Below are 26,809 nucleotides of genomic sequence, written 5' to 3' on the forward strand. Positions count from 1 at the left end.
CGTCCGTGCATCACCACTTTAGTGTCGGGGCCAAACAGCGGTGTCAATACACCAAGGCACAGCCATGGCCTTGGTTGATCTTGCTATGCAAGGGTTCTCTATCTTCGGATTTCTGTTATTTATTGTCCTCTGGCTCATGCATTTCATGTCCATCATCTACGTGTAAGTATAAAGATAGCTATCATGTGTATTTACATTTTGTATAATTGGTGGGATCAGCATAGCACTCATTTGGGTGATTCAATGAGACGGGCTAGCGTTAAGAGATTTGCTTATTGCCTGGTAATTTACATGTCATCGTAGAAATTAGATCGGCATTCGTAAACAGAGGTGTGAATACTGCATACGTTGTGAATATTTATCAGTTATCATAGATTTGGTAACGTTAATTTATTACAGTGTGATTAGCTAGCCAGCGTTCCCAACTAGACTTGTGTTGTAGGTGGCTAAGCTATCTTAAAGCTAGCTAGCTGTGTTAAGATTCTTTCTTAGGATATTAGCACCTAGAATACCGTGTTGCTTTTCACAAAATATTCTGCGTTCAGAGTCACTGAATAGACTGGTTTGGTAGTCAATTATGTTTCGGTTCGCAATGGTAAGCTAACTTTACCTCAGATAGCTAACTAACTGGTCCAACGTTACCTCAGATAGCTAACTAGGTTAGTTACCTCAAATCTCTAACTTTACCTCAAATAGTTAGCTGTTAGCTAGTTTTGTTAAATTTCAAGACGCCGGTGTCATTTCGAGTTGATCCGGTTAGTTGACTATTCGAGTAACTAAGTGTCTTAACACATAAAAGGCGCATCATAGCTACTTTCAGGAAATGAATTAAGTTAACCTTAAACCTCAAAATGGAGTTCTTGGGCATGCACTTTGGTCTTTTCTATACTGCTATTGGACTATGATAAGAATTCTAAATACCACGAAAAATCACAATACAACCCGATATTAATAAAATGGTTTTAGCTTGCTAGTCAGCTATATCCAAACGTGTGTATATCTATATCTATCTATCTATCTATCTATCTATCTATCTATCTATCTATCTATCTATCTATCTATCTCTATCTCTCCTATTTGTATTTTAGTTGAACTAATCATCCAGCTAGTTAGCTAACTTTAATTAACATCATCTTATTGCCCATGACGTGTTTAACGCGAGGAGTTTGTTAGACACCGCTCGATCGACATAGTTGTATCATATCATCATAGTTGTATCATATGTAGCTGGAAGTTCCCCTTGATCACTACTATGGCGTGGTCATATGAGCCGTCTGAAGTCTGTCATCACTTGGACTACGACACATCGTGCTATCGTCATGATTTCTCACTTTACTGACTCACTGCTGTAATTGAGTTAAAAGGCTTTTAATGTGCTTCTAATAGTAAATCTAGTATGAGATGTCTTAAAGCTTTTTGTCGAAAGGCTTAATTTGTTCTGTCTAATCAGAAACATATGCTGAGATGTTAATACGACAAAGTGATGACCACATGCCTGTGCCCTTTTGTACCCTACCCTTTTGAAAATAGCTTTTGTAATTAATGGCTCAGTTACCAACACTATTTGTTTGCAAGTTGCAGTTATACTCATCTTACTCCTGTTGGTTGAGTTGGGGAGAAGACTGCTACCAGCTGCTAGACAAATAAATATTTTTGCCAGTCTTACTTTTCAGATTGAACTTGGTCAATAATGCAGCAGCATCTACCATGGATATTGTGTGCGTGTGTGTAAGAAACCTCACATTACAGCAACCTGAACTGTACTGACCTCACCTTTCTGCTGAGACCTGGCCTGGTCACGCATCTGTCAGTACAGTGGCACTGAGAGCCAGAGATCAGCCTGTCGTGTGGTTCACATTGGCTGGTTTCCTCTGGCAGTGTCGCTGCATGTGCTCACTCATGACAACCCCCACACCCTCAGCTGCCAGCATGCACGCTCTGTGCCTCTTGGCCAGGATGTGAGGTCATTCACAGCATTCTGGTGTTAAATGCCACTTTGTTGACCACTGTTTGCTGTTGGATTGTTTGTCTAACAAGAAGACCTGGATGCAAGAAGCACCTCCAGTCCAACTGATGTCTGTCTCAGTAGTGGGCAGAGGACCAGTTGTTTGTTCTTGTCGCTATAGGTCTGATAATGAACACTGCTGTCTGGGGCAGCATGTTTGCCTATCAGCACTAGAGTCTTGGGTTTTGAGTCCCTATCTGGGGGGAATTTCCATGGTCTCTCTGTGTCTGTGTGGGATTCCTCCAGGGTCTCTGGTTTCTTCTCCAGTCCAAAAACATGGAGGTTAGGTGAGCTGGCTGTCCCAAATAAATTGTCCTGTGTGAGAATGTGTGTGTCTGCATGCCCAGTCACCACTCTGGTGCTCTGTCGTGCATGTTGCCTTCTTTATGCTCCCTGCACCTGATTCAGCCTTCCAGGGGACTGAGGTTTCTGGTTGAGAGTATTATGTGTGTGATTGGCTGCTGCTTCCCACCAGGGTTGACTGGATGTGTTAATTGTAGGGTGTGTTAATTGTAAAGGGACTTAATTTTCATTCATTTTCATGCAATGGCTCACCAAAGCATACCCAATGTCAGTGCAGCCTCTGTGATTACAGTCAGGAGCTCAATGATTCCACTCATCTTGAAAGTGGAGTTAAACAGGGTTCCTCTAAACTATGAGAAGGAATCCCTTTGTCCCAGGCTTGGTACTGAAGTGAGAGCCAGTCTGTGAAGGATGACCTACATGCCCTCAGCTACCATGTTCACATATGTGCTGCCAGGATATCACCTTTTGTGTGTGTGTGTGTGTGTGTGTGTGTGTGTGTGTGTGTGTGTGTGTGTGTGTGTGTGTGTGTGTGAGAGAGAGAGAAACTGTGACTGGTCTCACTGCATGATCAAGCTGGAGAAGGACATTTTATCTAATTAGCTTCTTTCAAAAAAAGTTTGTGTATATAATAAATCCTAACTGGCAGGTTTATTCCTGTCCACCGTGCATAACGCTGTTTATGGTATTCTCTTTAATAGTGAGGATGTGAGGCAGGAAAGCTGAGTCCCTCATGTTAAACAGAACAATAGAGAAAGACATCCAGCCGCAAGAAGGCCAGGCCCCCATCAGTGTACCCATTACTGAAACACATTTACGTTCCAGGCCAGTTCTGTGCCTTCACCGGATTAGTCACTTTTCCTAATGTTAAATGTCACATGATATGCAGAGGTCACATTCCGGGAGGAGGGGTGGGGGGGGGTGAACAGAAGACCAACACGTGCTCGGGGGTCTCTTCTAGAACTGCAGTCCCATCCTCTACTAGATCCGTACTAGATTTGTAACCCGATGAGACCTGCAGCTCCTATAAAGCAGAGCACATGGTAACAAAGCGGCTCTTGGAGAAACGCACTCGCTTGGCTGCTGGCAGCGCTCACTGACAGGGAAACTCAGGGGTGGGGGAAGGGTGTTTGTGTCTCCCCGTCTCTGCGACAGTCTTCATGTCCGTGTCCTGGATGGGGCAGCTCTTTGAGCCTGGCCGTACATCCTGTGCAGCGTTGGCCAACCCCCAGCTGATGGGGGAGGCACGGGGGACGCTTCCCAGAATCCAGCAGCCGTGACGCGTGATGAAGGGTTAAGGGGGCGCAGATAGCGGTGCAGGAAGTCTTAACTCTGCCCAGTGGTTTAATTTCTGCCCTTTAGGCCCATGGGCAATTTTTCATTCAGGTTATTAATGTTTTTATTTGAATAGGGCCAGCTGCAGCGCATTCACTAAATCAAGAGGCTTTCTTTACTGCCTCTGTAAATGTTGAATGTTCATGGTAATGATCCAGTGGACCCCTCCACGCAGCAGAAACATACTGCACACAGAGGAAGATGGGCTTTCCTGTCTGTCTTCAGTGGTGCTGTAGAATGAATAGTCTGATACACCAGCTGTGAAGAATGTGTTTTTATGTGTGTAAAATATTCAATGTAATGAGAGATTGAGAGATTTCGAATTGTGAAGTATACAAGGTTTCCAGAGAAACACTTTGGTTGCGCAGCTGATGAAAGACATCAGTCCAAAATATCTAGTTTCTCTGGAAGCTTGTATTTTGGTGCAGTTTTGAATATATCTACATCTCTTACTACAGCGCACGCACTCACCTGGAATCACTCTCTATTTCTCTCATATTTAGGCCTTTACGTGTATGGGATTGATTCTATATGAAAAACCTCTGTAAGCACAGCAAGTTATTCTGAGCTCATCTAGATCTTCTTTGTCTAAGAAGAGTGTCTGAATGAAACCAAGGGAGCGTTTGTGAAACTAGTGTCACAGTCCGACCAGTCAGATCAGCTTGCCTGTGTGCGGTTGGCTCATGCTGCTTGTAGCGTGTGATCTCTGTCCTGCAGCGAGTCATTCACGATGCACAAATGGTTTTTGTTGGCTTTCTTTTTTTTCATGCTTAACCTGTCTGTGTGTGGCTGGTTGGCCAGTAAAAAGGTGTTAAATTTTCATCTACACTGAATTTTATATATCTATATCTAATTATTTTTATATATATATATATATATATATATATATATATATATATATATATATATATAATATCCTCCCCCCCCCCCAAAAAAAAACATCTACAGGCTTTCAGGAAGAGTTTATGAATGTGACTTTTGCAACTGTATGATTTAAAGAAGCCATTGATTTGACCTTCCCACATTATTGATGTGAATATCTTCACTGGATGCATGATAGTTTTAATGTATGTAATCATTGACTCTCTTGCAGAAAGATCAATATTTAGGCTTTATAATCCCACACAGCCAGTGTCTGAATAATGTGTTATGTTTTTCTTTCATGCTGAATAATTCTACAATCTGAATTGGTGATCAGAACATTTTGTACAGCTCTTATGCTAGCTAACCCAAAACCGCTTCCTTTGGGCAAAACTGATGTTGAAATGTTGAGGTATGTATTGTAGCCAAGATGGGGATTTTTATTAATTTTTTTTTTGCAGAAGGGGGTCATCAGCTCGTCTCCAAATACTGCAAGTCCATCGTCACCCAATATAGAGCCTTTTTCAAAATCGTGTGCAATGAGTAGCGACAGCTGGATTATCAGATCACTTACTGTTATTCTTCATGAAAATGTTTTGACATGGATCTTTGCACATTGTAAAGGGTCCTAGCACAGTTGCAAGATACACTCATAATACCAGTTTAGGGCAAGGCAGTGAGCTATGATTGGCCATAAGCACACAGTCAGTGATGCTAAAAAACATGGTTGGCTGTACACACACAAGTGTGTTTTCATGGAGATGTTCTCGTGGGGTTCTAAAGCTGCTGTAGACTTTGGTAGTGTGTACTTTAACACACCTGTCTTGAATGACCAGGCTCTTCATTACCTAAATGTAGTGCAGTTTCTGTGCGGGGACCCAGCAGTTGGTTCAGGGAAGGCATAACCTCCAGTGAACACACATTTTTCTTCTGCTCTTTATAGCCGCTTGCATCTCAATAAGAAGACAACTGACAAGCAGCCATACAGCAAACTTGCAGGGGTCTCACTGCTCAAGCCCCTGAAGGGAGTGGACCCCAACCTCGTGGACAACCTTGAGACGTTCTTTGAGCTGGACTACCCAAAGGTATGGTCACCTACCTTCAGTCAGACAATCCCTTTCACCTTCCAACACTCCTAAGCTGGTCCAGGAAGAACCTTGGTTAGAGCCAGAAGTTAAACTCTGTTAAGTCAAAAGGACTGTACTAAGAAAGCTTGACCTCAGTATTCATTGGCCATGCAGCTGTTACCCAGGCTGCGCTTGTCTTGACAAGCATGTGCAGAAATGTAGCAAAACAGAACGATATTTGCACCCGTATAAATTGAGGCTTTGTCAGTATTGCCTGTCTGTAGCTTGTTTGATGGGGTTCCTGTGTTTTGGTAAACTTTGGCCAACCACAAGTTCCCTTATCAGCCTGTTTCATTGCTACACATTCTGCCATCTTTTTTTTTTTTTTGTTTAATGTCTTCTGTTAAGAAATTGTCCTTTTATTCCAAAGCACAGCCACCTCACCCCTCGGGACAGGCTAAACTGTGCTCAAGTAAGCAGCTTTAACGATTGTTTCCACACGCTGTGACTCCTTGTTGCCAGGTTACGCCTGCGCAGCTGCGTGAGTGGGTGTCACTTGTGAATGTGGATTCAGGAATCCGCTGGGCTTGCCCGTTTGGCTGTGTGAGTGCTCACCTGGTGACTTAAGGCTGTGACATCCCATGTCCTTTCTGCCATACCCTGGGGCCATTTGTTACGAAAGCATTTATATCGCAGAACTGACGCAACGATGAATGTTTGATATGGAGATTAAGAATGAATGTAGTTTTCAAATTGAAGGAGCCACAATTTTAATGCTAGATCATTAACAAGGTTGTCAGGATCCATCTTTGCCCTCTTTCTTACAGTACTTGACTAGATGGCGTGCAAATGAAGAGACGACTTGCAAAGTTGCCTCTTGCGAGCAGGTTCAAAGGCTCCAATGTTTTTTTTTCACCTGTGCACGCATCTGAGAAGGGTGTCTGAGCCCAACGAAAGCCCAAACCTGTGACAGGTTTGGCTTGAGAATTGAAGGCTTCTTGCGGAATAGGCTGGGCAGACGTGTCCTGAGGTGTCTGAAGTGTGTCGCAGTAGCCGGGGTCTGGACGTCTGATTACAGTGTTGCACGTGAGACTCTGTGTTTGTAGGTTCAGCAGAGGGCTGTGGGCTCGTTGCTGTTATGCATGTGATTTGCAGCGCATGCCGCTGGCATAAGTACCTGTCTGACTGGTTCTCTGTGCTTCTCGGCTTATGTCGTTATCTTGGGATGATCAAACCTATGAGTTTTAGGTTTGATGGCTTTAGCATCACGCATGGCAGCTGCCTCATCACGTCGCATGTGATCTGATGTGATGTTGAGCACATCTTCCTCATGCTGAGGGCATGTGATGGTTAGAAGACTTAAATGATGACATTTAGGCTTTTTTGTGAGTCACCTTAGATGATCAGTAAGGATGTGAGTAATGTATTTAACTCTCTCAGTTTCTAGAGCAGAGCAGGGATGCCTGACCTTTGATTGATTTAATGGCACTCTCTGAATTCTGCAATGTGAGCTTTTCCTGCTGGACTCCTGGTCCTTATCCAAATGATGTTCCAGCATGTTCTTACCTTGCTGAGTGTGCTCACACACACAGAGAGAGAAAATGGGAGAGCAAACGAGAGTGAGCACGTGTGTGTGTGTGTGTGTGTGTGTGTGTGTGTGTGTGTGTGTGTGTGTGTGTGTGTGTGTGTGTGTGTGTGTGTGTGTGTGTGTGTGTGTGTGTGTGTGTGTGTGTGTGTGTGTGTGTGTGTCACACGCACACGTGTTCAGAAAGGACTGTATGCCATAACCATGCTGGGTTTGGCGTGGGGGGGCACTTGACTCTCTGCTGATGTCCTGGAATCTGTTCCTCTTTTATATTCTTTGCAAAACTAAACGTATTTAGTCTCTCCAAAATGTCATTAATTTTGTGTTGACACGTAGTTTATGCAGCCAATTATTAATTACTGTAAGTTATATATTGTCAAGAACTAATCAAAGATGGAATTGATTAAATAAATGGAATGGTGTAGTAAAGAAATTAACATAGAGGATGGCGGGGGGTAGGGGGCGGTTGCAGCTGTCTTGCCTCTTGCAGGAAGACTTCACACAACATTTTGGAGTGTGTCTGTGGGAATTCTTTGAGCAGTCTAGCAAAATAACCTTTTTGAGGTGAGGCCCTGATGTATAAGAATCTAGCAGGGTAGAAATTTCACATACTGACTTGTGCAAAGGAGACATCCTATGACACTCCCACCACATTTAATCACTGAGATCTTCAGATCGCATGACTATGCGTGACAGCCGTGGGTGTGCCTGAACTCAGTTGCCCAATCTAGGTCTCTGTGAAGCACTGGATGCCAGTCTCACGGACTTTAGTTTTGCGTTCTGTGGCGTTTACTGAAATGGTCAGTGACATGTCAAATTTGCAAAATCTTAAAATGTCTTGGCTCAACCCATTTCCATGATTTCCATTAATGCCAAAATGTGATACAGGAAGCAAGATGTACACAGCTATGAATGCGACTCTAGTTTTTGTGCCTGCCTCTGCCATGTAGAGGCAGAAGGTTTACTCCCTGATCCCATCATCTTGCCTTCCAGGACCCGTTAGAGGTTTGCGATTTATTATCTCCTGTAATACGGATTAAGTTACACTGTCCTAGCCAGTGGACGTATACGTCATCAGGTCGGTGTTTTGATAGTTCGACAATTCTGCCAAGGCCTGCACTTAAGCAGACTCTCTTCAAGCTCAAAAGTGTGTGTGGATGTACAGCAGAATTAGACAGCCCACTGTCCCTGTGGACTATCTCAGGAGCGAGCACATTAAAGCCAAAAATGTACAGGTCTGGAGAAGACCAGAGATTTAGACTGGCCAATTCATTAGGAGGCATGTCCACCTTTTGGCCATTTAGTGTAAACTGGACAGCTAAGTTAGTCCTAGGTCCTCTTGTAATGAGCACACAGGTGATTTTATGAATTTCTTGTGCACTTTGTGCAAATAATTGTCTAAATGTCAAGTAACAGTTTACAACACCGTGCCAAAGGAGAACATGACCTGTGTACATTGCAGGTTCAGTCCAGCTTTTTTTCTCCTTCCTAGTTAGGGCAGCTTGTATTTTGCTGTCCTCGTGGGTTCCTTCCTCACCCAATCATCTAATAAATTTGAAAGGAGGAACAAAAATAGTTTCATATACATTTTAACACACATCCTGCAAGTTTAAACCAAAGCACAAGCAGAGCCCAGCAACTTAAAGGGAAGAAATAAGGCCACTTTTTCATTAATGCTCTTCTCTTCAAGTAAATACCAGCTTCAAGTCCATGTATCAGTCTTTATCTGGTCCTGTCTCAAATCTGCGTCTGTCTCCGGTGCTTGTGCTATGTTGGGTAGAATATGTTACCAGTGTAATATCACAGATGACTCATTTGTTTCCCTCTGAACAGAACAAGTCCGGATATGAACATTCCACTTTGTATCGGTGACTCAATTAATCACAGTTGTTGATATTCTTTCAGTACTGTTAAATGTTCCAGTGGTGTTTGCCTGCTTATCTCTGCGAGGCTCATCTGTACGTCCCGCCCCTTTGGTGGGGACGAGAATGAAGAAGTTATGACTGAGGTTTTGGTAGGATTCATCCTGTTTGTATGTTGTAAATGTAAAATGTACATTTTTGCTTTCTAGTGAGTGCAGGTTGAAGTGAGAAACACTTGAGGGCTTTTGGCAGTGGAGTTGGAAGGCTACCAGATAGCTTTGTCTTTGTATGCTTTGGACTTTGGCATTCTTCCCCCCCCCCCCTCTGTACTTCTTGTTGTGTACACTTTTGATTACAGCAGCCTAATGAATTCTTTGCTGTTATTAGCTCAGCATCAAAACATGTTCATGAATTGGGGCATGCTTCATGGGACTGCTCACACACCATTGTGTGAAAGCTTTGTGTACAGGGTAACCTTCACCCCGTCCCTTGAAACTGTAGTGTCAAGTGGTTCCTTTGTCATGAGACAAGGGTGCAAACATGCTTTCATGCTTTACTTGGTCATCCATGCGGATGGATATCTATCTTTTTAAAATTCCTTTTGCTTGGCTTAACTAATGTTCTTTTGAAGACCAAACTGTCTGCAGAACAGAGATTAGTACAAGGGTTTACCTTACACATACGCATAGCGACATGACCCTCGCACATAGAAAAGGCACCGATGATTATTACTGTGGTTGGAAATTCAGTGGTGTCTCTGTCCGTCTGTATTGTTTAATTATTAACAACAATCAAAATGTCAGTTTTATAATGGCACTCAAGATTGAGTTGTTCTTGATATTCAGTCTGCTGTATTAAACGCAAATTTATAGCTCTTTCTAACATCGGAGGAAGTTGCAGTAGTAGTTGTGCCACTGTCACTGTTGACTTCCTTTGGCAGTCATGCATCCTGGACTATGTGAAAAGAAAAATGTTCAGTATGTTCTTGAACTGACTGAATGTAGTGGTTTTTTTAAAAGTCCAATTGCAATACAAGTAAACTCCTAATTTAAAAAAACAACAACAAAACAACAGGTAATCTTTGTATACAGTGGTAATGACGTCAATACAGTTAGTGTTATTGTTGTAATTGAATCCTAGTAGAGATGCCTTCTCCTCCGTCTGTTGCCATGTTTTGATGTTTTTCTGTGTGTCTGGGCTTTTAAGGAGATCCCCTGCTGGTACTTCAGCCCCATGTATAACCAGACTGACATGCCTTGCTAGTGGCACCAGTGTTGATTGACCTCAGCTAGTTTGGAGATTATGCTTTTCTTTAGCAGCTGAAAATGCAGAATTTACCTTTAGGAACTCCTTTTTAGTGAAGAAATGGTTGATCTCCAAATTTTGCATTGGTTGATGGACCTTACTTGCTTGTGCTTGTCATGCAGATTTTCCATCTCATTATTCCATTAAGACAACTTTCCACATATAATGACTGTACTTGGATATAAAACTGCTCTATGGCAGTAGCCTTTTGAGAGATTTACTGCTCTTCCTGCCCTGTGAGCTCTCTCTGGTGTCTGCTTCCTCATTGCTAATTTGTCGGGCCGTTCTGGGCCGTGGTCCTGGGCTGGCCGATCCCTCCCCTGCTCTGGGCCCGTTTCTGCCCGGCTGGCCCCCAAGCGTGCCGCTCCATTTGTTGGGATGTAAGCAACCAGTGGTCCATTCTACCCCCACTGTGATTTTCTGTGAGCCTTCCTGTTCTTTCCTTGGTTCTATTACCCAGCCCTGGGGGCATTGTGGATTTCCTGTGTCCACAGGCATGCAGAAAAAGGGGTCCTTTTGTCTCCCTGTCCAGGACCCCACCCACCTCCCCACTGCGTTCCCCTGCTGTAGCCATGGCAACCTGGCCTCGGCAGCCTGGGCTTGCATGGATCACCCTTAATGGCAGTGTGTAGTCCTGCGAGAGAGCCCATTTGGAGTGGGTTCTGCTGTCAGGCAGGCTGTCCTCACAGTGGGCACCTGCACTTCCTCTGGCTTTGGGGAGGCATGGCGCCAGTGTTTGGGAGGACGCACTCTTCTCAATGGCTCTTATGTCTCCTTACAAGTGCCTCGTCTTGTGACCACTGCAGGAGGGACTTGGGGAGGCTTGAATGAAGGTGTTTTCCTGTCGTTGCCACTGCTGGTGGACCGTTGGCCTGTCCCGTTAGGTCAGGGTGGAATAAAGCAGCTCCGGGTTTCAGGCAGTTTTCACTTGTAAAACGGCATGAGTTTTACATGTTGATCTCTCGACATCCCCCATATCTTCCATTATAGATATGTTGGAAAGAATAAATGTTCCTTTTTCCTCCTGTGTTTCCTCAGTATGAAATTCTCCTTTGTGTCCAAGACCATGATGATCCAGCCATCGACGTCTGTAAAAAGCTACTGGGCAAATATCCCAACGTTGATGCCAGATTATTTATAGGTAAGCACTCAAAAAACAATTTCACTCTTTTTCTGTTTTTGTGAGAATATAATTGAACACATGGGTACATAAGTGTGTCAAGGAAAAAGAAAACTCTTCACCATAGCTCCACTCTGGTCACACACACACACTTACTTTCCAAGAAAATCAGTTGAGCTGAGCTGCATCATGGGGCAGATGAGTGCCATTTAATGCATGCTCTGAGCGAAGGGATCCCACGTGTAAATGCTTATGGCCCAGCAGTGCGTCTGCAGGAACACCTCTGAGACAGAATATTGATTCTTGCTCATTAAGGATGTGCAGCAACTCCACCATCCCACTCTCCAGGGTCCTGTTGTGCTGCTCTGCAGAGTCACATCTTGTTCTGCCCATCTGTTAACGTACTGATATTCTTGAGAGAGGCACCGGCTCAGTGATGTCAACCACAGCTGATGCTCTGCTTGGAAAACTCGATTGGTCGAGCAGTGGCAGACCGCTGCTGACCAGTGACATGGCAGCTCATAGGCATGCACTAGCACAGACTTGTTTCAGGCGAGTTGAGCTGATGCCTGAGAAGAGACTGCTTCTCTCCTTCCCTTACTACCGCTGATGGCTAGTAAGAGTCAGAGTAAACGAGTCTTTATTGGCATTATATCTCAATGCAAGCTAGTAAGAGTGACAATGATGGAGCCTTTTAATGTCATTATACCTCAGTGCCAGCATTTGCCTGGTTTTCCAAAGCGAAAATACTGTTGACTACATTCCTGGGAGAGGGAATTAATTTTTCAGGTTCAGTAGGGAAAAAGGGAGTGAGAACTGGGAAAGACTTTTTAATTAAGTAAAGGTATCCAAAGTAATTTTTCCTGTGGATAAACAACAGGGTTGGCTGCTAGTCAGACTGGGAAAACAATATAACCCCAAATCTTCATGTCCCTCAGGGTAAAAACAATAAGGTTGCAAATTGGAGGTTTAGCAGCCATTGTAATTTAACAGCTAAGCTTAGATAGGGCAGTCTCAACATGTTTGACTGGCTTTGAAGTCATATTTATTCATAGAGCACCTTTTACAAGGCAACAAGGTGGCCAATGTGCTTTATCAAAATCAAAAGACAAATAACCCAGGTTTTAAAAAAAAGAAAAAAGAAATGCCATAAAAAAAAAGAATAAATAAAATGGACAAATACAACAAAAAACTGAAGTCATAAAGGCTAAAACCTTAAACACCTGGGAAAACACATATAGTGGATTTAAAAAATGTCTGCTGTAATCCAGTGGTTTATCGGCCAGGGTGAACTCTGAAATAGGCCTGGTCACCCTTGAACTCTGTCTGAACACTTGGAATGGCTGAAAATCTAGATTTGAAACCATTAAACCTCAGCATGTGTTTCTGCATTTTTAAAAGGTAGCCTAATCAGCGCTTGCAGGTGAATGGCAGATCAGACACATTAGTGATCCCATGTGAAACACTTACTCTAATGGGATTGGTCTCAGACACAGGGCCTCCAGATGTCTTACCCTGAAAGCCTTCATTCTCAGATGAAGTAATTCAGGGTATGTAGAAATATAAGTAACTTTTTACTGATGTGCATAACTGGTGCTTTAGAAGGAATCAAAAAATATGGTTAATGACCTGGATTAAGGGTGTGATGGGTCAGGCCAGTGTCCCAGGAAGACCCATATTAATGAGATCTTCCTCTTCCTGTGTTCTGCTGTCACAGGGGGAAAGAAGGTCGGCATCAATCCAAAGATAAACAATCTCATGCCAGGCTACGAGGGTGCAAAATACGGTTTGGTCTGGATCTGTGACAGTGGAATTCGAGGTACAGTTTATTGCAGTTTTTCCAAATAAAGTTCATCTGCATGTGAATCATACATTTCACCAAGTCTTTATTTATTTTTATCGCTTGATTGTGTATGTAGTAATGTACCTTTTTGATTATGTATGTGGTAATGTACCTACATTTGATTGTATGAGGTAATGAACCAACACTTTTTTACTGTCCTTTTATTCTGAATTGGAATGTTGCGACAAGTGTTAAATTATAATTTGACTGTGTGTCTTGGTCAATGGGTAGCACTCTAGTGTGTTTTAGAACTTTCTAGGCCCTGTACCAGCCTATTGAGAGGTCTTTCGGTTAAGGCTGCTACCCCTGACAGGCCACTTCTAGCTGCCTACTGACAGTGTGCCTGTGTCTTGACAGTGAAGCCAGACACCCTTACTGATATGGCTAATCAGATGACGGAGAAGGTGGGGCTGGTCCACGGCCTCCCCTACGTGGCAGACAGACAGGGCTTCGCCGCTACGCTGGAGCAGGTAAGAGATTGAGGGAGGGGGGAGCCTTGCCCAACTTTGCCCTTTGGAACTCTCCCTGGAACATTCTTGGGCCGTGTGTTAATGGCGCGTGTGGGTTTATTTGAAGTCACCTGCTAACGTTGTTTATTGCCAAGGAGGAAGGAGATGCTTCCTGCTTCTTTGCTATTCGGACGCTTCTGTGTTTAGCTCTGGCAGCTTCTTATATTTTTACTTGCTTTCGAAAGTCCATTTTTTTTAAGTTACTGCGTCCGAGATCGTTATTGCAAAGAACTACAAAGCTAAAAGTGGTCATTTTTCTTGTAATTTTCACGTTTTTAAAATCAGTGCCACAGATACTGTAACAGGAAAGTTCCTGTTGGATAATAAAAGAATCCATCAGAAAATGGCTCCTCGGGTTTCTGAACATATGTGCTGTCCAAATTGCTGCAATCCCTACAGAAAATGACAGTACTGAAAATGGCTTTTCAGAGCTCGTTATCGGAGTTTAAAAATTGGCATTCCGGTACTTTGCGTGGAGTATCTGAGTGTGAGCGCGCTGGCAGTGGACCACTGATGGGCGGCTTAGTGCAGCAGCGAGCAGCGGAGCCAGGCCAGTGGATTGGATGAACAGAACCACTACAAGCACAGACGGCTTGAATGATCAGTGGATCTTTTTTCGGGTCAAATCTAAATGTGCTATGTATAGCTCAGTATAAGAGTCACTTCATCAGCAGGACAGTTGAACCACTGAAAAGCGACAGAGAGGACAGTAAGTGTCCGTCGGCCTGAGCGCTCCAGCAGACCCACAAGGCTTCAGCCTGTGGATGCAGCTGACCCCCTCATAATAGATGACACTGTCGTTGGCATGAAATAACAGAATATCACAGTTTCTGAGTTAAATGATAAATTGCCAACAATATTGGCTGACCACACTACAGTGAAGTGGCTTATTGTGCATGTGTAAGTGACACACAAAAGCAGGACTCTGAGTTTTTAAAAAGGGACTTTAAAAACCTCTTTAGCACAATTGGAGAGCTTGCGGTTCAGAAATTTAGCAGCGGTCCTCTGCCTGCATGGAGAAGAGAGATTTTCTCAAGGCTACTTGGATTACACTTGGCTACACAAAGGCTGCAAGTCCAACAACCTGAATTTTATTGACAACTTCTTTAACTTGTTTTTTGGAAATAAATAATTGTTTAGGTGAGATGTACTACACACAAACGAGACATTTGACAGAGTAAGCATGTCATCCACCCCCACCAGTGATGACATACTGGCACCAAAAGACTCCATTCCACCAGCAGATTTTCTCGCTCCAGAGCCACGACATCTCTTCTCTATGCCCTGATGGAGATGCAGACCTTGGATGTGAGTCATGAAGATGATGGGAGCTCATCAGCTTCCGGGAACACCACAACCCCAAGAGGACTTTACACTTTCCTTCATCTCCATGCCTCCCTCACCCCACCTGAGTTTCCCCACAATCATGGAGAAGCTGGTTGCAGCTGGCACGAGGCTGTCATTTTCTCTGTTAGCCAGCCAGTAGGTAGTGTAAAATCAGCCCAGCTCCTCTTCCACCCTAATCTACTGGCTCATCCCAACCCTCATCCCTCATACCCTCCCCTAAGAAGGGTCAATTACTATTCCAAGTCGGTATTTAATCATCTTAAGAACATCAAGAGAATCAGATTTCTTGTCTAAACCAGACCTTGAGAAACTCATCCAAGCTTATCACTAGCAGAGTGATTACTGTAATGGCCTTCAAACGGGAGTCCCAAAGACACCCAAACGGCTTCAGGTGATTCAAAATGTAGCTGCTAGAGATCTCATTAAGAGCAAAAAGACACATTGTCCCTGTTCCTAAGTCCTTACACTGGCTACCAAGATACTATAGAGATATTTCACTTATAGACCCGTAATAATATCTTAAAAATCACTTAATGATGTAGGAACGGCATATTTATGTGATAGGCTACAGAGTTATGAGCTGCGCAGAATTCTTAAGGTCATTAGGAACTAATCAGTTTATCCTGCCTAAGGTAAAAACTAAGCACAGAGAAACAGCATTTAGCTACTATGCCATTTCCAAATGGAACCATCTTTCAGAGGATATTAGAAGAGCTCTAACACTAGATGCTTTTAAATCAAAGTTAGAAACGTCCCTATTTGGCCAGGCTTTTAGCTCAGGTTAGATCAGTCTGTCTGTCTGTGTATCTATCTTTCTCCCAACCTTTCATTTTGGTTCTTTAATTTCTAATTTCTCTTAATGTCTATTTTATTAATATATATCTTGGCAAAGAACTTCCTGAGGTGCAATTAACTTTTTCTATTCTTATGTGAAGCGCTTTGAATTACCATTGTGTATGAACAACACTATATAAATGAACTTTGCCCGGCCAAAGCTATGTCTTGCTGTCTCTGAGCAGGGCTTAGTTCTTTGTTGGAATGTGTTGCATTGCTTTGAAAGCAATTCACATCATTATAACCTAAGCTTTGGATTTTACAAGATGTTTTAGACGAGAGAGCCAGTAACTCTGTCACAAGTCCAGTCTAATCCTAGAAAATCCGCTCGGATTTCTCATCTCTAAAGGAGAACAGACCACTCCGATCTGACCACAGGAGCCTGGTTTGGGCTGGGCTGGTTGTTAAAAAGTGTGTAATTCACTTAATTTATTTGTTTGGCACGTTTTAAAGCATGCGTTATCACAAACAAGCATCTTTAAAGAAATCATATATATATATATATAAAGAATCTGGGTCCAGGTACCTAGTGAGCAAGCCAATGACGGGGCCGAGGAAAAACAGAGAAAGAGGAGAAACCAATGTCCAGATGTGTAACCCATTCTCCACCGGTCCTCACCGGATGGCAAATAGCACATAATGAATAAACACTGTCTAGCAGGAGAGCTGATGGCAGTGGAGATGGCCTCTTCAGTAAAGTCTCCATGGTAACCAGAAACAGTTTTTGATCTCTTCAGGAGAGTAGGTGGAACATGCAGATGAGCCGATCAGGTACAGCAGTAGGGTCCATGAGGGTCAGGCCGGTCTGAAGGGCAGACAAGCAGGATCTCTTCCAGCGTGGAGCTTGCATCATTTACATTTATGGTTTTTTAGCAGAAGCTGTTATCCAGAGTGACTTACAAAAATGCTTTTGTCATTTACTCATAGAATAAAGGTCTAGAAGAATCAAAACAGATGACGGTTTGGCAGCTTTAGCAGCATAAAGTTTCTCTGCTATGAGAAACTGCCCTATGAGGGCTGTTTCTGTAGAATGTGCCGATTTGTAGCCAGACTGATTGGGATCATGCAGCTGGTTCAGGGTGACCTTCAGACAAGATGGATGGTTCAACTCAGCAGAGAAAAACACAGATATGGTTAACGCTGTTTGACATGCACTGGACGTGATTAATATAGTACAACAGAGACCTCGGCAGAACCTGCTATGTCAGCTCAGCTAAAAGAGGGCAGCTGGAAGATTGCACAGGTATGAAGGCTCCCTGAGACACCAGCACCCCTCTGCTTCACTCTCAACACAGGCATGAGGGCTCACTGAGACACCAGTGCTCATCTGCTCCAACCTCAGCACAGGTGTGAGGGCTTGACTACGCACTCAAGTATTCAACATGTACTTGGGGTGTTTTCACACGTGTCCTGATTACTTGAGTCCATACCAAGGACCCATTCTGGGCTCTTTTGACGGAGGGGCTCATTATTGCTGGGTTCTGTCCGAACCGAGGATTGGTTTGTGCAATTCCGTATGTCACTTGTTTGCACACAGATTTGCAAGATGGTTGGATTTTTAATTTTTTTTGCTTAGATGCTCATTTGATGAGGAACAGCGCTTTTGGGATGCATGGAATTTCACTGTGCAGGAGCACTAGCAAACAAAGATCCCTTCTCATGAGAAGATTTTTGTTGCATTTTATGTCTCTAGATTTTTTTTCTCCTGCAAAATATAAAGCTTTAGATACCTGATAAAATGGATTTTAAGTTTTTGTTATAGTAAGTGATTGTTTGCTTCCACTTCCCTTTTCAGGTATCTTCTGAGTAGTCATGTTTGGTTCATTTTATATCACGTAGACCACGACACCTGCTCCGGATCGCACCACAGCTTACTAGGACCACAGACTACCAATTTCAGAATAACCAGACATCTGTGCTCTGCACCGCTCCAAGTCTTGAAAATGGCTTTCACACTTGACCAAAAGTACCGAACTCACAGAGCAAGCAGAAAAAGGCTCTAGTGTGAAAACACCCTTAAAAACACCTGTGTCTGAGTTTCTGAACACAGACTGGAAGGTTATTCCAAGACTGTGTACATTTAATATGTAAATGATCTCCCCCTTCTGTAACTTTCTTATTTCTAGGTACTAACAGATAACCAGTACCTTGTGATCCAAGCAGGCACGATCGTTCGTAACAAAATAAGTTCACTTGGCTACTGAGGATCAAAGCCATGTAGAGCTCTGTGTCAGTAATAGACGTCTGGCATCAGTATGGGATATGACTGGCACCCAGTGCAGTGTCGACAACATAGGGGTGATGTGATCTAAACAAAGTGTGGCAGTTGGAGTATAAGAACCGTAAAGTTTGAACATTTGAGTTGGTAAGGCGTTAAAATATCCCAATCCTGAGATATCTGGGCCAGAGAAGCGTAGAGAGCATGAGGAACATGTGTTGCTCCACCAGACACATCTGTTACAAGCTGGATTTTCTAGTTGAGCAGATTCCAAGGAGCCTGGAAGTGCTGTAATGTCAACAAGAACATATGGTAGTCTTATTCTTGTCCCCACCCAGACCTGAAGATCCTCTGTGCTGGCTGGCGTTGCCCTTCACTGTGCTCACCATGCGCTCGATACGCCTTGATGAAAAACCGCATGAGAACATGCGACATGCATCCAGGCCACGCTGAGGCACCGCCCATAAGTCCGGGCTGCACCCAGCCCGGGGCATGACACTGGTACTGAGTAAACACCATGTCGAGTTTCGAGTGGAAACATTCCAGCCTGCAGGTGAAAGAAGTCTTCCTCATTGGGCTGTGGTGCTCATCTGGCAAATGAGTAATGTATTGTTTGATGAGGTGTCCCACTCCTGTTTGGTGGTGTTATTGTTTGTTACTTGGTTGGTGTGGGTGGGTGGCGTTTTGTTCCTAGACTAAACGTTTTAAAGCAAAACCTGTTCATTAAATAATAGTCCAAACAGGCCTTCTCAGGTTAACTTCTCGCTGTTGCGCATCTCTGTCATGTTTCAGACTGAAAGGTACTGGTTTAACTGCAGGAGCTGCTTTGAACTGTGGGTTAATCGTGACTTCCTCATTAAACAGCCTGTTTTAATTGGTTCGTTTCAGATACAAAAGCCTTGACCATGAATCTGTCTTTCAGGAAGTTTATGATGAGTAATCCCGCTGGTGTTGCTCTGCCCTCGTGATTCCGCAGGTGTATTTTGGAACGTCACACCCTCGCTCGTACATATCGGCCAATGTGACGGGGATCAAGTGTGTGACTGGAATGTCATGCCTGATGAGGAAGGAAGTCTTGGACCAAGCTGGAGGGCTCATCGCTTTTGCCCAGTACATAGCTGAGGATTACTTCATGGCCAAGGCTATTGCAGACAGGTGCGGCCTGACCCCCAGTGAAGCAGAATGTCTGTCCCTATTTATCCCTAAATGGAGAGAATATCACATAATACACATTTAAGATGTGAAGGCTAAACTGTACACTCTGGCCCCCCCCCCCCCCCCCTCAAAAAATGTCACTGACCATTAAATTTTCCATGTAATAGACACTTTGCCCTGAATTAGTCAATTTTGAATTTTATCCCTTCAGGCATTATTTTTTAAATTATACCTGTTTCCCCTTGGATTTACTGTTTGGACCATAGTGTAAAGGTTTGAGAGTGTTTTATCAAGTCCTCCTATTAACATGACTGCCCTTCAGAATGAATAATGGCTTTATTACTGCTGCCAGCTCGTCCTTCATATTTAATAACATCTTTATTACTGCTGCTGCCTCGTCCTAATTTAGCTGCCTACTGGGCGTTTTTCCTTAGGGGCAGGAGAGGAGTTTGCCTTCGTGGAGACCGCTGCTTTTACTGAGTGCGTCAGTGCAACAGTCATGTGCTCACCTGGGTGGGAATTAACCTCTTCCTTTGTCTTTACAGAGGGTGGAAATTCTCCATGGCAACGCAGGTTGCCATGCAGAACTCGGGCTCCTACTCCATTGCACAGTTCCAGTCTCGCATGATCAGGTATTGTACAGTATCATGCATGATCAGGTGTTGTACAGTATCGTGCATGATCGGGTGTCATACAGTATCGTGCATGATCGGGTGTCGTACAGTTAGCCTTGTCAGCGCTAACAGGCCACGTGCCGCACTACCCTGATGTTCAGTCTGTCGGGCTTTCTTGGATTTGTTTATTTATTTAGATCTTTAGTGACACTTCATATTATTCGCTGCTGTTGTACCGCAACATGTTGGAGTCAGTCAATCAAGCACATCTTTGAGGCGCAAGTGACGAGACAAAATAATTTATTTTTAGAAATGTTTACTGAAGGAAAAAGAAAAACGTTTACATTAAAATGCCTAGTGCACAGTCGAAAAACTTCCAGAAACATCAAATTACATCCAATCAGAAACCAATGAAGTATTGACATCACACTTGACAGTCCAGAGAACCAAAAAGAGAAGTCTTCCTTCACTCAAGCCGGACCAACCTCTGCATTCAATGAAATATAAATGAATAATACAAATCAAATGCAATGAAATTATCATAATCAATCTCCTATTTTTTTTTTTGACTAACACTAAACAGTTCCCTAGATCTTAATTGGCTCTTACAAGGTCTGTGTTGCCATTCCAGTCTTTGTATTATGTCATTTTAGTTAGTGTCTAAATGTTTCCAACATTTAATGAAAGTGTGTGCATTAATAGAGAATCTACTGATGGTTCTGATACAGGCTTCTGTACAATGCAAGCCCTTTTTTAACAAATTGGTTTCAGTTTTGGGAAGATTTTTTTGTTTTGTTGTGGGATTTTTTTTAATTATTTTTTTTCTTTTTAAAAAGTTTTGTTGTTTTTGTTATTTGGGTCATCCTCTCTTGTCTCCTTAAACCAGGTGGGCCAAGTTGCGCATCAACATGCTGCCAGCCACCATCATGGAGCCCATCTCTGAGTGCTTTGTGGCCAGCCTCATCATTGGCTGGGCCGCGCACCACGTCTTCCACTGGGACATCATGGTGTTCTTCATGTGCCACTGTCTGGCCTGGTTCATCTCTGACTACATCCAGCTCCGTGGAGTCCAGGTCACACCACACCTTAGCACCACTTTTTTTTCTTTTTTTTTTAAACACACAAATTGTGCACCGAATTGCCTAAATACCTGAATGTCAGTGAAAACAACAGTTTTACTTGAAATGTATTGGAATTGTTGTGCTTGATTTATACAATATGTGTTCTATAAGCTGAGGAGCGGCAGTTACTTTGGTACCCGCTACTCACTGGCAGTCCTTGCTCTCAGGGGCTCTGACACTCAGAGCTCCCAGCTGCCAAACGATTCTGGCAAATGAACCAAGTGGGTTTGTGTCTTGCCGTTCGGCTAATTCCTCGCAAGCTTCATCTGCCGTCCCCTAATCTCTTTGTGGAGCGTTCCCTCAACGCCTGACCTTTCTAACGCCCATGTTTCTCGTGTCCCTTCAGGGCGGCCCAATGTGCTTCTCCAAGCTGGACTACGCTGTAGCCTGGTTCATCAGGGAGTCCATGACCATCCAGATCTTCCTCTCAGCCCTGTGGGACCCCACCATCAGCTGGAGAACGGGTCGCTACCGGTTACGCTGTGGAGGCACGGCTGAGGAAATACTGGACGTATAAAAACTAAAACGCAAAAGGGGGCAGGGAGAAGAGAAGAGCCGTCGGCTGGCGGCTCGGGACACGCCCACAAGGAAGGAGAGACGGACGCTTGCACAACACGCAGAACGAACTGCAACAGCTTCCTTGGGTTTAGATTTTGTGTGAGTTTTAAGAAGTGACATTTTTTAAAAAAAAAATAGTTTTTTAAAAACCTGTGGCGTGCGGGAGGTCTTGTACAGTGTATTTATGTTCTTGGTGCTTTTTTCGGGACTCGCTGTGGTCTTCTGGAACAGTCCAAGACCTTGAGTTCCCAAACGAGCCAGTTGTGACGGAGCAGTGAAGGGGGGAAAAAGGCGGAGTTGCAGGGCACAGTGAAGGAAAACGAGGGCGGAGTTACATGGAACATGTCCAGGAAGGAGGAATGAACCAGGGCCACAGGGCCAAACAATGTCTGGAACCTAAGAGGTATACTTTTTTTTTTTTTTTATGTGCTGGTAAACATGTTCTGTGTTATGAACAGCACTGCTGCATGCAGACATATACATTTTAAGAATCACTTTGAATAGTGGTTATGATTTTACTATTATGGTAATCATTTTATGCAAATGTTAGCATGCCAAACGGGTTGAACTGCCATTGTTTAGTGTTCAGCGGGGCATTTCAGCAGTGGGATTATTCACCTAAAGCATGGTCACACTCCACTGAAACCCCACTGGTTTCACTGGTACTTCTGAAGCAGATGCCCTCGTCTCTGCGACATGGTTCCTGGCCAGCAAGCAGCCACGCAGCATTTCACCGGCCCCCCCCAAGCTGCCACACCGTGGCCGAAACATAGTTCTCCGCACAGGGTTCCACAGTGCTGGGGTGTGCTGCGAAGCCGTAGGCCACGGTTCCACCTCTCGCCTGCAGGTGGTCCACGTCGGGCAGGTCCACACGCACTGTTCTGGACACCACGCCTGACTGTGTGCCCTGTCCACACCTGGTCAGCCTCTTCTTCCTGCTCTGCAGGCCAGCCTTGGTGCCTCCACATGCCTGCTGTCGCCCTCGATAACCTACTCCAGGCCAAGGGGCCGGCAGTCTGAACGGAGGAGGTTTCTGATTATGCCCAAAGACTTTGCTGTCTCAATGTAATAACACATTCCTGCACCAATGTGTATGAAGTGCACAGATACACTGAGGACATGGCCCTGTCCACCAAACCGCTCCCCCCACTGCACCCTGCTATCCCACCTCAAAACAGTTGTCACTGTTTACTCCTGTTTGATGTTTACTCTGAGAATGGTGGTGTGTGCACATATTTACTTGAGGGGTGATCTCCAAATTATACAATTATACTTGTATCTTCTTTAATCCTGTTGCATTTCAACATGTCCAGTAAATCTTGAGCCAGTCTACCAATGTAGACCACTGAACGGTCTTTTTTGGTTTCTGCAATAAACCCCACGGCTTTGTTAAGCGACACAATGGCTTCATTTCCCCTTGATTCATTTCAGATACCTGTCAGCTGGATTGCTTCGTGTTTAGAACGCCCTCTCCAAATGTGCGGATCAAAGCTCTCCCAGTGTCGAAAATGGCAGCGTTTTGGTTGAGTCCACGATTTCCTTTTGCACAATCTCCGTGCAACGTCCTCTTTCCACCCTTGCTTGCGCACCCAGCCTTGCTCTTACCGTATTCTGGTCATACACCCACCCCAGTCAGGGCTTTACACTGAGCTGACACCAAGTTGGACAGTATTATGTAGGAGTGTAACCCTCCGTCCCAACAGCTTTGCCTTTTGTTGTGGCTCTGTTAAAGGGACAAATGGCGGGGTCCTTGGTTTCGTTTCTGCAGTAGCTTTGACCCCGCTTTCTGTGCAGAGGTAGCAGCAGGTGCTGTTGTCCAGTGTAGTACAATGCCAACGCATCGCTTCTTCCGACCTGTCAGCTGTCCCTCATCCACACCGTTCTGCCAGTTAGGCTGATGACTTCAAGTGAACACTTCATGCTAATGATGGTGGCAGGCCGGGAAACACTGACTCTTATCTCAACCCAGGCCGGCAAAGTCTGAAAAGTTGCTCGTAGATTAGTTAGCAATAAGTTTAAGTCATCCTCTACTTAGTCTGTGAAACAAACCGATTGCACCAGTCATACAATATATCTCTATATTAAACTTTACACAGTATAATGACCATTTCAAGTAATTGTTCATTCAGAAGCAATGTAGTATAGTTGAGCAGCACAGTGAAGTACCTGAATGTATTGTTGCATGTAAATAAGTGTAAATTGTTCTTTCTGTGCAGTAAATCTGGTGTTGCCCCAGAAGGTGCAATAGTAGTTGACAGTTAGGGTACAGATTCAAACTGGACGGTTTCTGCTTTCAGCAAGTAAGCTGTTCTTGCCTTCTTTGTCTGATCAAGCAGAGCCACTTGAATTAATTCCAGCTCATTTGCAGCGGTTATTCAACACATGGTCAAATTCTTTTGCTTATAGTTCTCCTTTTGAGAATGCGTATAAATGTGCGTGCACCTGTGTACGCGTCTTAGGGTTCATATGTGTGATCTGTTGACAGTCTTTTACCATATTGCTGTTGGCAATGATTTTGTATTATTGTATGTGGGGAACTGGATTTTTTTTTTTTTTCCCATCTTAGTTCACTATGTTTGAATCATTAGTGTGACTTATTGTATGTGAATCCACAATGTGTGAGTGAAAGAGAGAGCAAGAGAAGATTCCTGTGCTTTGTTGAATGCTAGTGGCATTGACCATATTGTGAACCCCAGAAGTCTCCTGTGTTGGTAATTAAACATGCTTACTGTGGTTAACTCCAAAAAGGTGACTAGTGAACCAAATCCTGATGTGCAGCTGTTCTCGGGGCACAGTAAACCCTCATGTATCCTGAGCAGAAACCTAATGTGAACTAGGCAGTCTTTCTGATTTTGAAAATGCACTTGCCCCACATGAAAGAAGCAATTCCGACTCTCAGCTGCTGCTGTCTAGACGTGAGGAAGAGCAAGGGCTAGTTTTGTAGGAGCCACGTGAGGCATTGTCAGATACTGTTTTCAACAGCTAGCATAAAACTTTGTCATGCTTATTAGCTTCTGACTATACACTGGGGCAGTTTGCTCCCATGTGCCACCAGTCACACTTGGGAAGAAAAATATCTAGTTGTGATCCACTGTATATTTTTATTTGCTGAAAGAAAAAAAAAACTTGCCTCTGTGTTTTTTTTTTAAATGTGTATAGTGTATTTATGGAGTTCAGTACATGTTAATTGCTCTGCTTCAGGAGGCCTAATTTATTCTTGAGCTGGACTTTTTTTTTTGCCTTCAGATTTTGTATATCCTTTCATCTGTCTGTAGTGAAGAACTATGGCTGAAATAAACTATTGTTTTTGAAGTCCCCTTTTGTATGTAGGTTGATTTTTTTTGTTCTGTATTGTGTTCAGAAAACGAACTTTTAATTCACAGCGGCCGACGGTGACATTCCGAGTAAATGGAAGCTTTATCACACCAACGTTTGCGTTTACAGTGGAGCTGATTATGGCTTGGAAGGAGTTTCAGTAACGGTTCTTTTGTCTCGCTGCTGGCAGTACACCCAACGCAGCGACGCCTTGCAGGTGTAGACTACACCTCAGCACCACCACTCACGTAGACACCAGCCTGAGGCGTTGGCACGGTGGCTCAGGACCAGCCTTGCCACGGCTTGGCCAACTCGGAGTAAATCTGCCTGTTTATTGTTTTAGTCTGTAGGTGTGTTCTCACTGGCCAAACCTCCACTCTGTATTGCACATAGTGTTTCGCTGATGCACTACTGAATAGTACGCACTAGGATACGTCACTGGTTTCTGTTAACCTTTATGACTGTGACACAACGTGATTACCTAGAGATTAATGTTCATATAGTCATTATACTCCTGACATATGATGTGTTTGTGTAACTGGGCATCTACTGAAGCCAGGCCGAATTGCTTTTTGTGTTTCGTTAATCTTTGGTGGGTGGGAGTCAGGGATTCAATCCCTGCGCAGAATGTGTGCTGTGAATCTTTGTAGGGGGCAAAGCCCTTTCACAGTCACATGATGCTAGCCGGATACTTTCACAGTCACATGATGCTAGGCTACTTTTGCATGCCCACTGCAGACAAGCTTTGGGTTTATTCTCGCACTGTGTTTGCTCTAAGTATCCCTTACAGAAAGTCGGTGTGTCCCTTTTAATCTGAATCGTCTATCGGAAATATGATTCTTATGACAATCTTTTTACGATTAGCCCCAGTTGTCAGAAATAAATGTACTAGTATTCAAGATCATGGTATTAAATGTATTTTAAAAATGTAGATGGTGTGTTTTACACGCATATAAACATTGTATCAAGGTTTCTCTTGTCACTGCAAATTTATGTTAAGAATTCGCAGCGCAGTACATATCCGCCTTCCGACATCAGGCAGAAAATTCCGTAGACCTAATATACATATAGTTGACGTATGTTCACATTAAACGTATTACTCACTCCCTCACTGGCAATAATGGCAAGAACTGAGTTGACAGTCAAACGTTTAGACATCTGTACGTCCAACACTGTCCCAAAGTAAAATTAAGTTCCAGCATTAAGCAGGGCTGCCATAGAATTATTGGTTAGACACAGTGTAACGGGAATCTAGTGGGTTAAATCCTCACATTTTGTTGCATTTTTGTGAACACGTTTCGTTTTTCTAACGTTTTTCTTCACATATTCTTATTACCTAAACAACAACAACAAAAAAAAAAACTAAAATGTCTTCTGATCAGGAGTCAGTATCTTACACTTGTATCAGACGAGTGGAACTGAAAGGAAGTGCTACGGGCTTTTTTACACGGGTGTGGGCCTGACCACTGTTTACTCAGAAGCGCTGCCTCTTCTGCCCACATAGCTGCCGGCAGAGAAACACACTGATACAAATACTTTCAATTATGCACTTTAAGACAAGGAAGCGCAACTAAAAGGTCAAGAATTCCCACGCCAACCCGCAATAGTGGAACGTCCTTTGGGTCCCCATGCCAGGTTACGGCGCATGTGAGCGCTGTTCACAGCTTCTGCACCAGCGGCACGGAGAAGGAACGGCGCATCTCCGGCTGTCGGCACGCTGATCGGCGTGTGTTTCCCCTCACTCGTCGTGCTGATCTAAAACATTACCCCGTTCAGTAGTTCAAGTACCCCCTCGCTGCAGAACGAAACGCACAGACACAGCTCTCGGTGGGTTAAGCTACGTCCATCCGCC

General features: G+C 43.8%; 1 protein-coding gene across 1 annotated transcript; it reads left to right on the forward strand.

Annotated features, from left to right (window-relative positions):
* ugcg (UDP-glucose ceramide glucosyltransferase) lies at positions 1-24,959 on the forward strand. Its single transcript, XM_027007723.2, has 9 exons — positions 1-162; positions 5,448-5,589; positions 11,362-11,464; positions 13,161-13,262; positions 13,644-13,756; positions 19,171-19,349; positions 19,895-19,981; positions 20,850-21,036; positions 21,431-24,959. Exons 1-9 carry the CDS (start codon positions 65-67, stop codon positions 21,599-21,601), a joined length of 1,182 nt encoding a protein of 393 aa, XP_026863524.1. The 5' UTR covers positions 1-64; the 3' UTR covers positions 21,602-24,959.
* The last annotated feature ends 1,850 nt before the right edge of the window (positions 24,960-26,809 follow it).

Source organism: Electrophorus electricus, chromosome 17 (assembly GCF_013358815.1).
Source record: "Electrophorus electricus isolate fEleEle1 chromosome 17, fEleEle1.pri, whole genome shotgun sequence".
In the NCBI taxonomy this organism is placed as follows: Eukaryota; Metazoa; Chordata; class Actinopteri; order Gymnotiformes; family Gymnotidae; genus Electrophorus; species Electrophorus electricus.

What these genes read in the sequence shown, in the direction of transcription:
- ugcg (XM_027007723.2), top strand. Translation starts at nt 65, where the DNA reads ATGGCCTTGGTTGATCTTGCTATGCAAGGGTTCTCTATCTTCGGATTT. An exon ending in CTGTGACAGTGGAATTCGAG is followed by an intron (nt 13,263 to 13,643) that starts GTACAGTTTATT and finishes GTGTCTTGACAG; the next exon opens with TGAAGCCAGACACCCTTACT. An exon ending in GCCAAGGCTATTGCAGACAG is followed by an intron (nt 19,350 to 19,894) that starts GTGCGGCCTGAC and finishes TTGTCTTTACAG; the next exon opens with AGGGTGGAAATTCTCCATGG.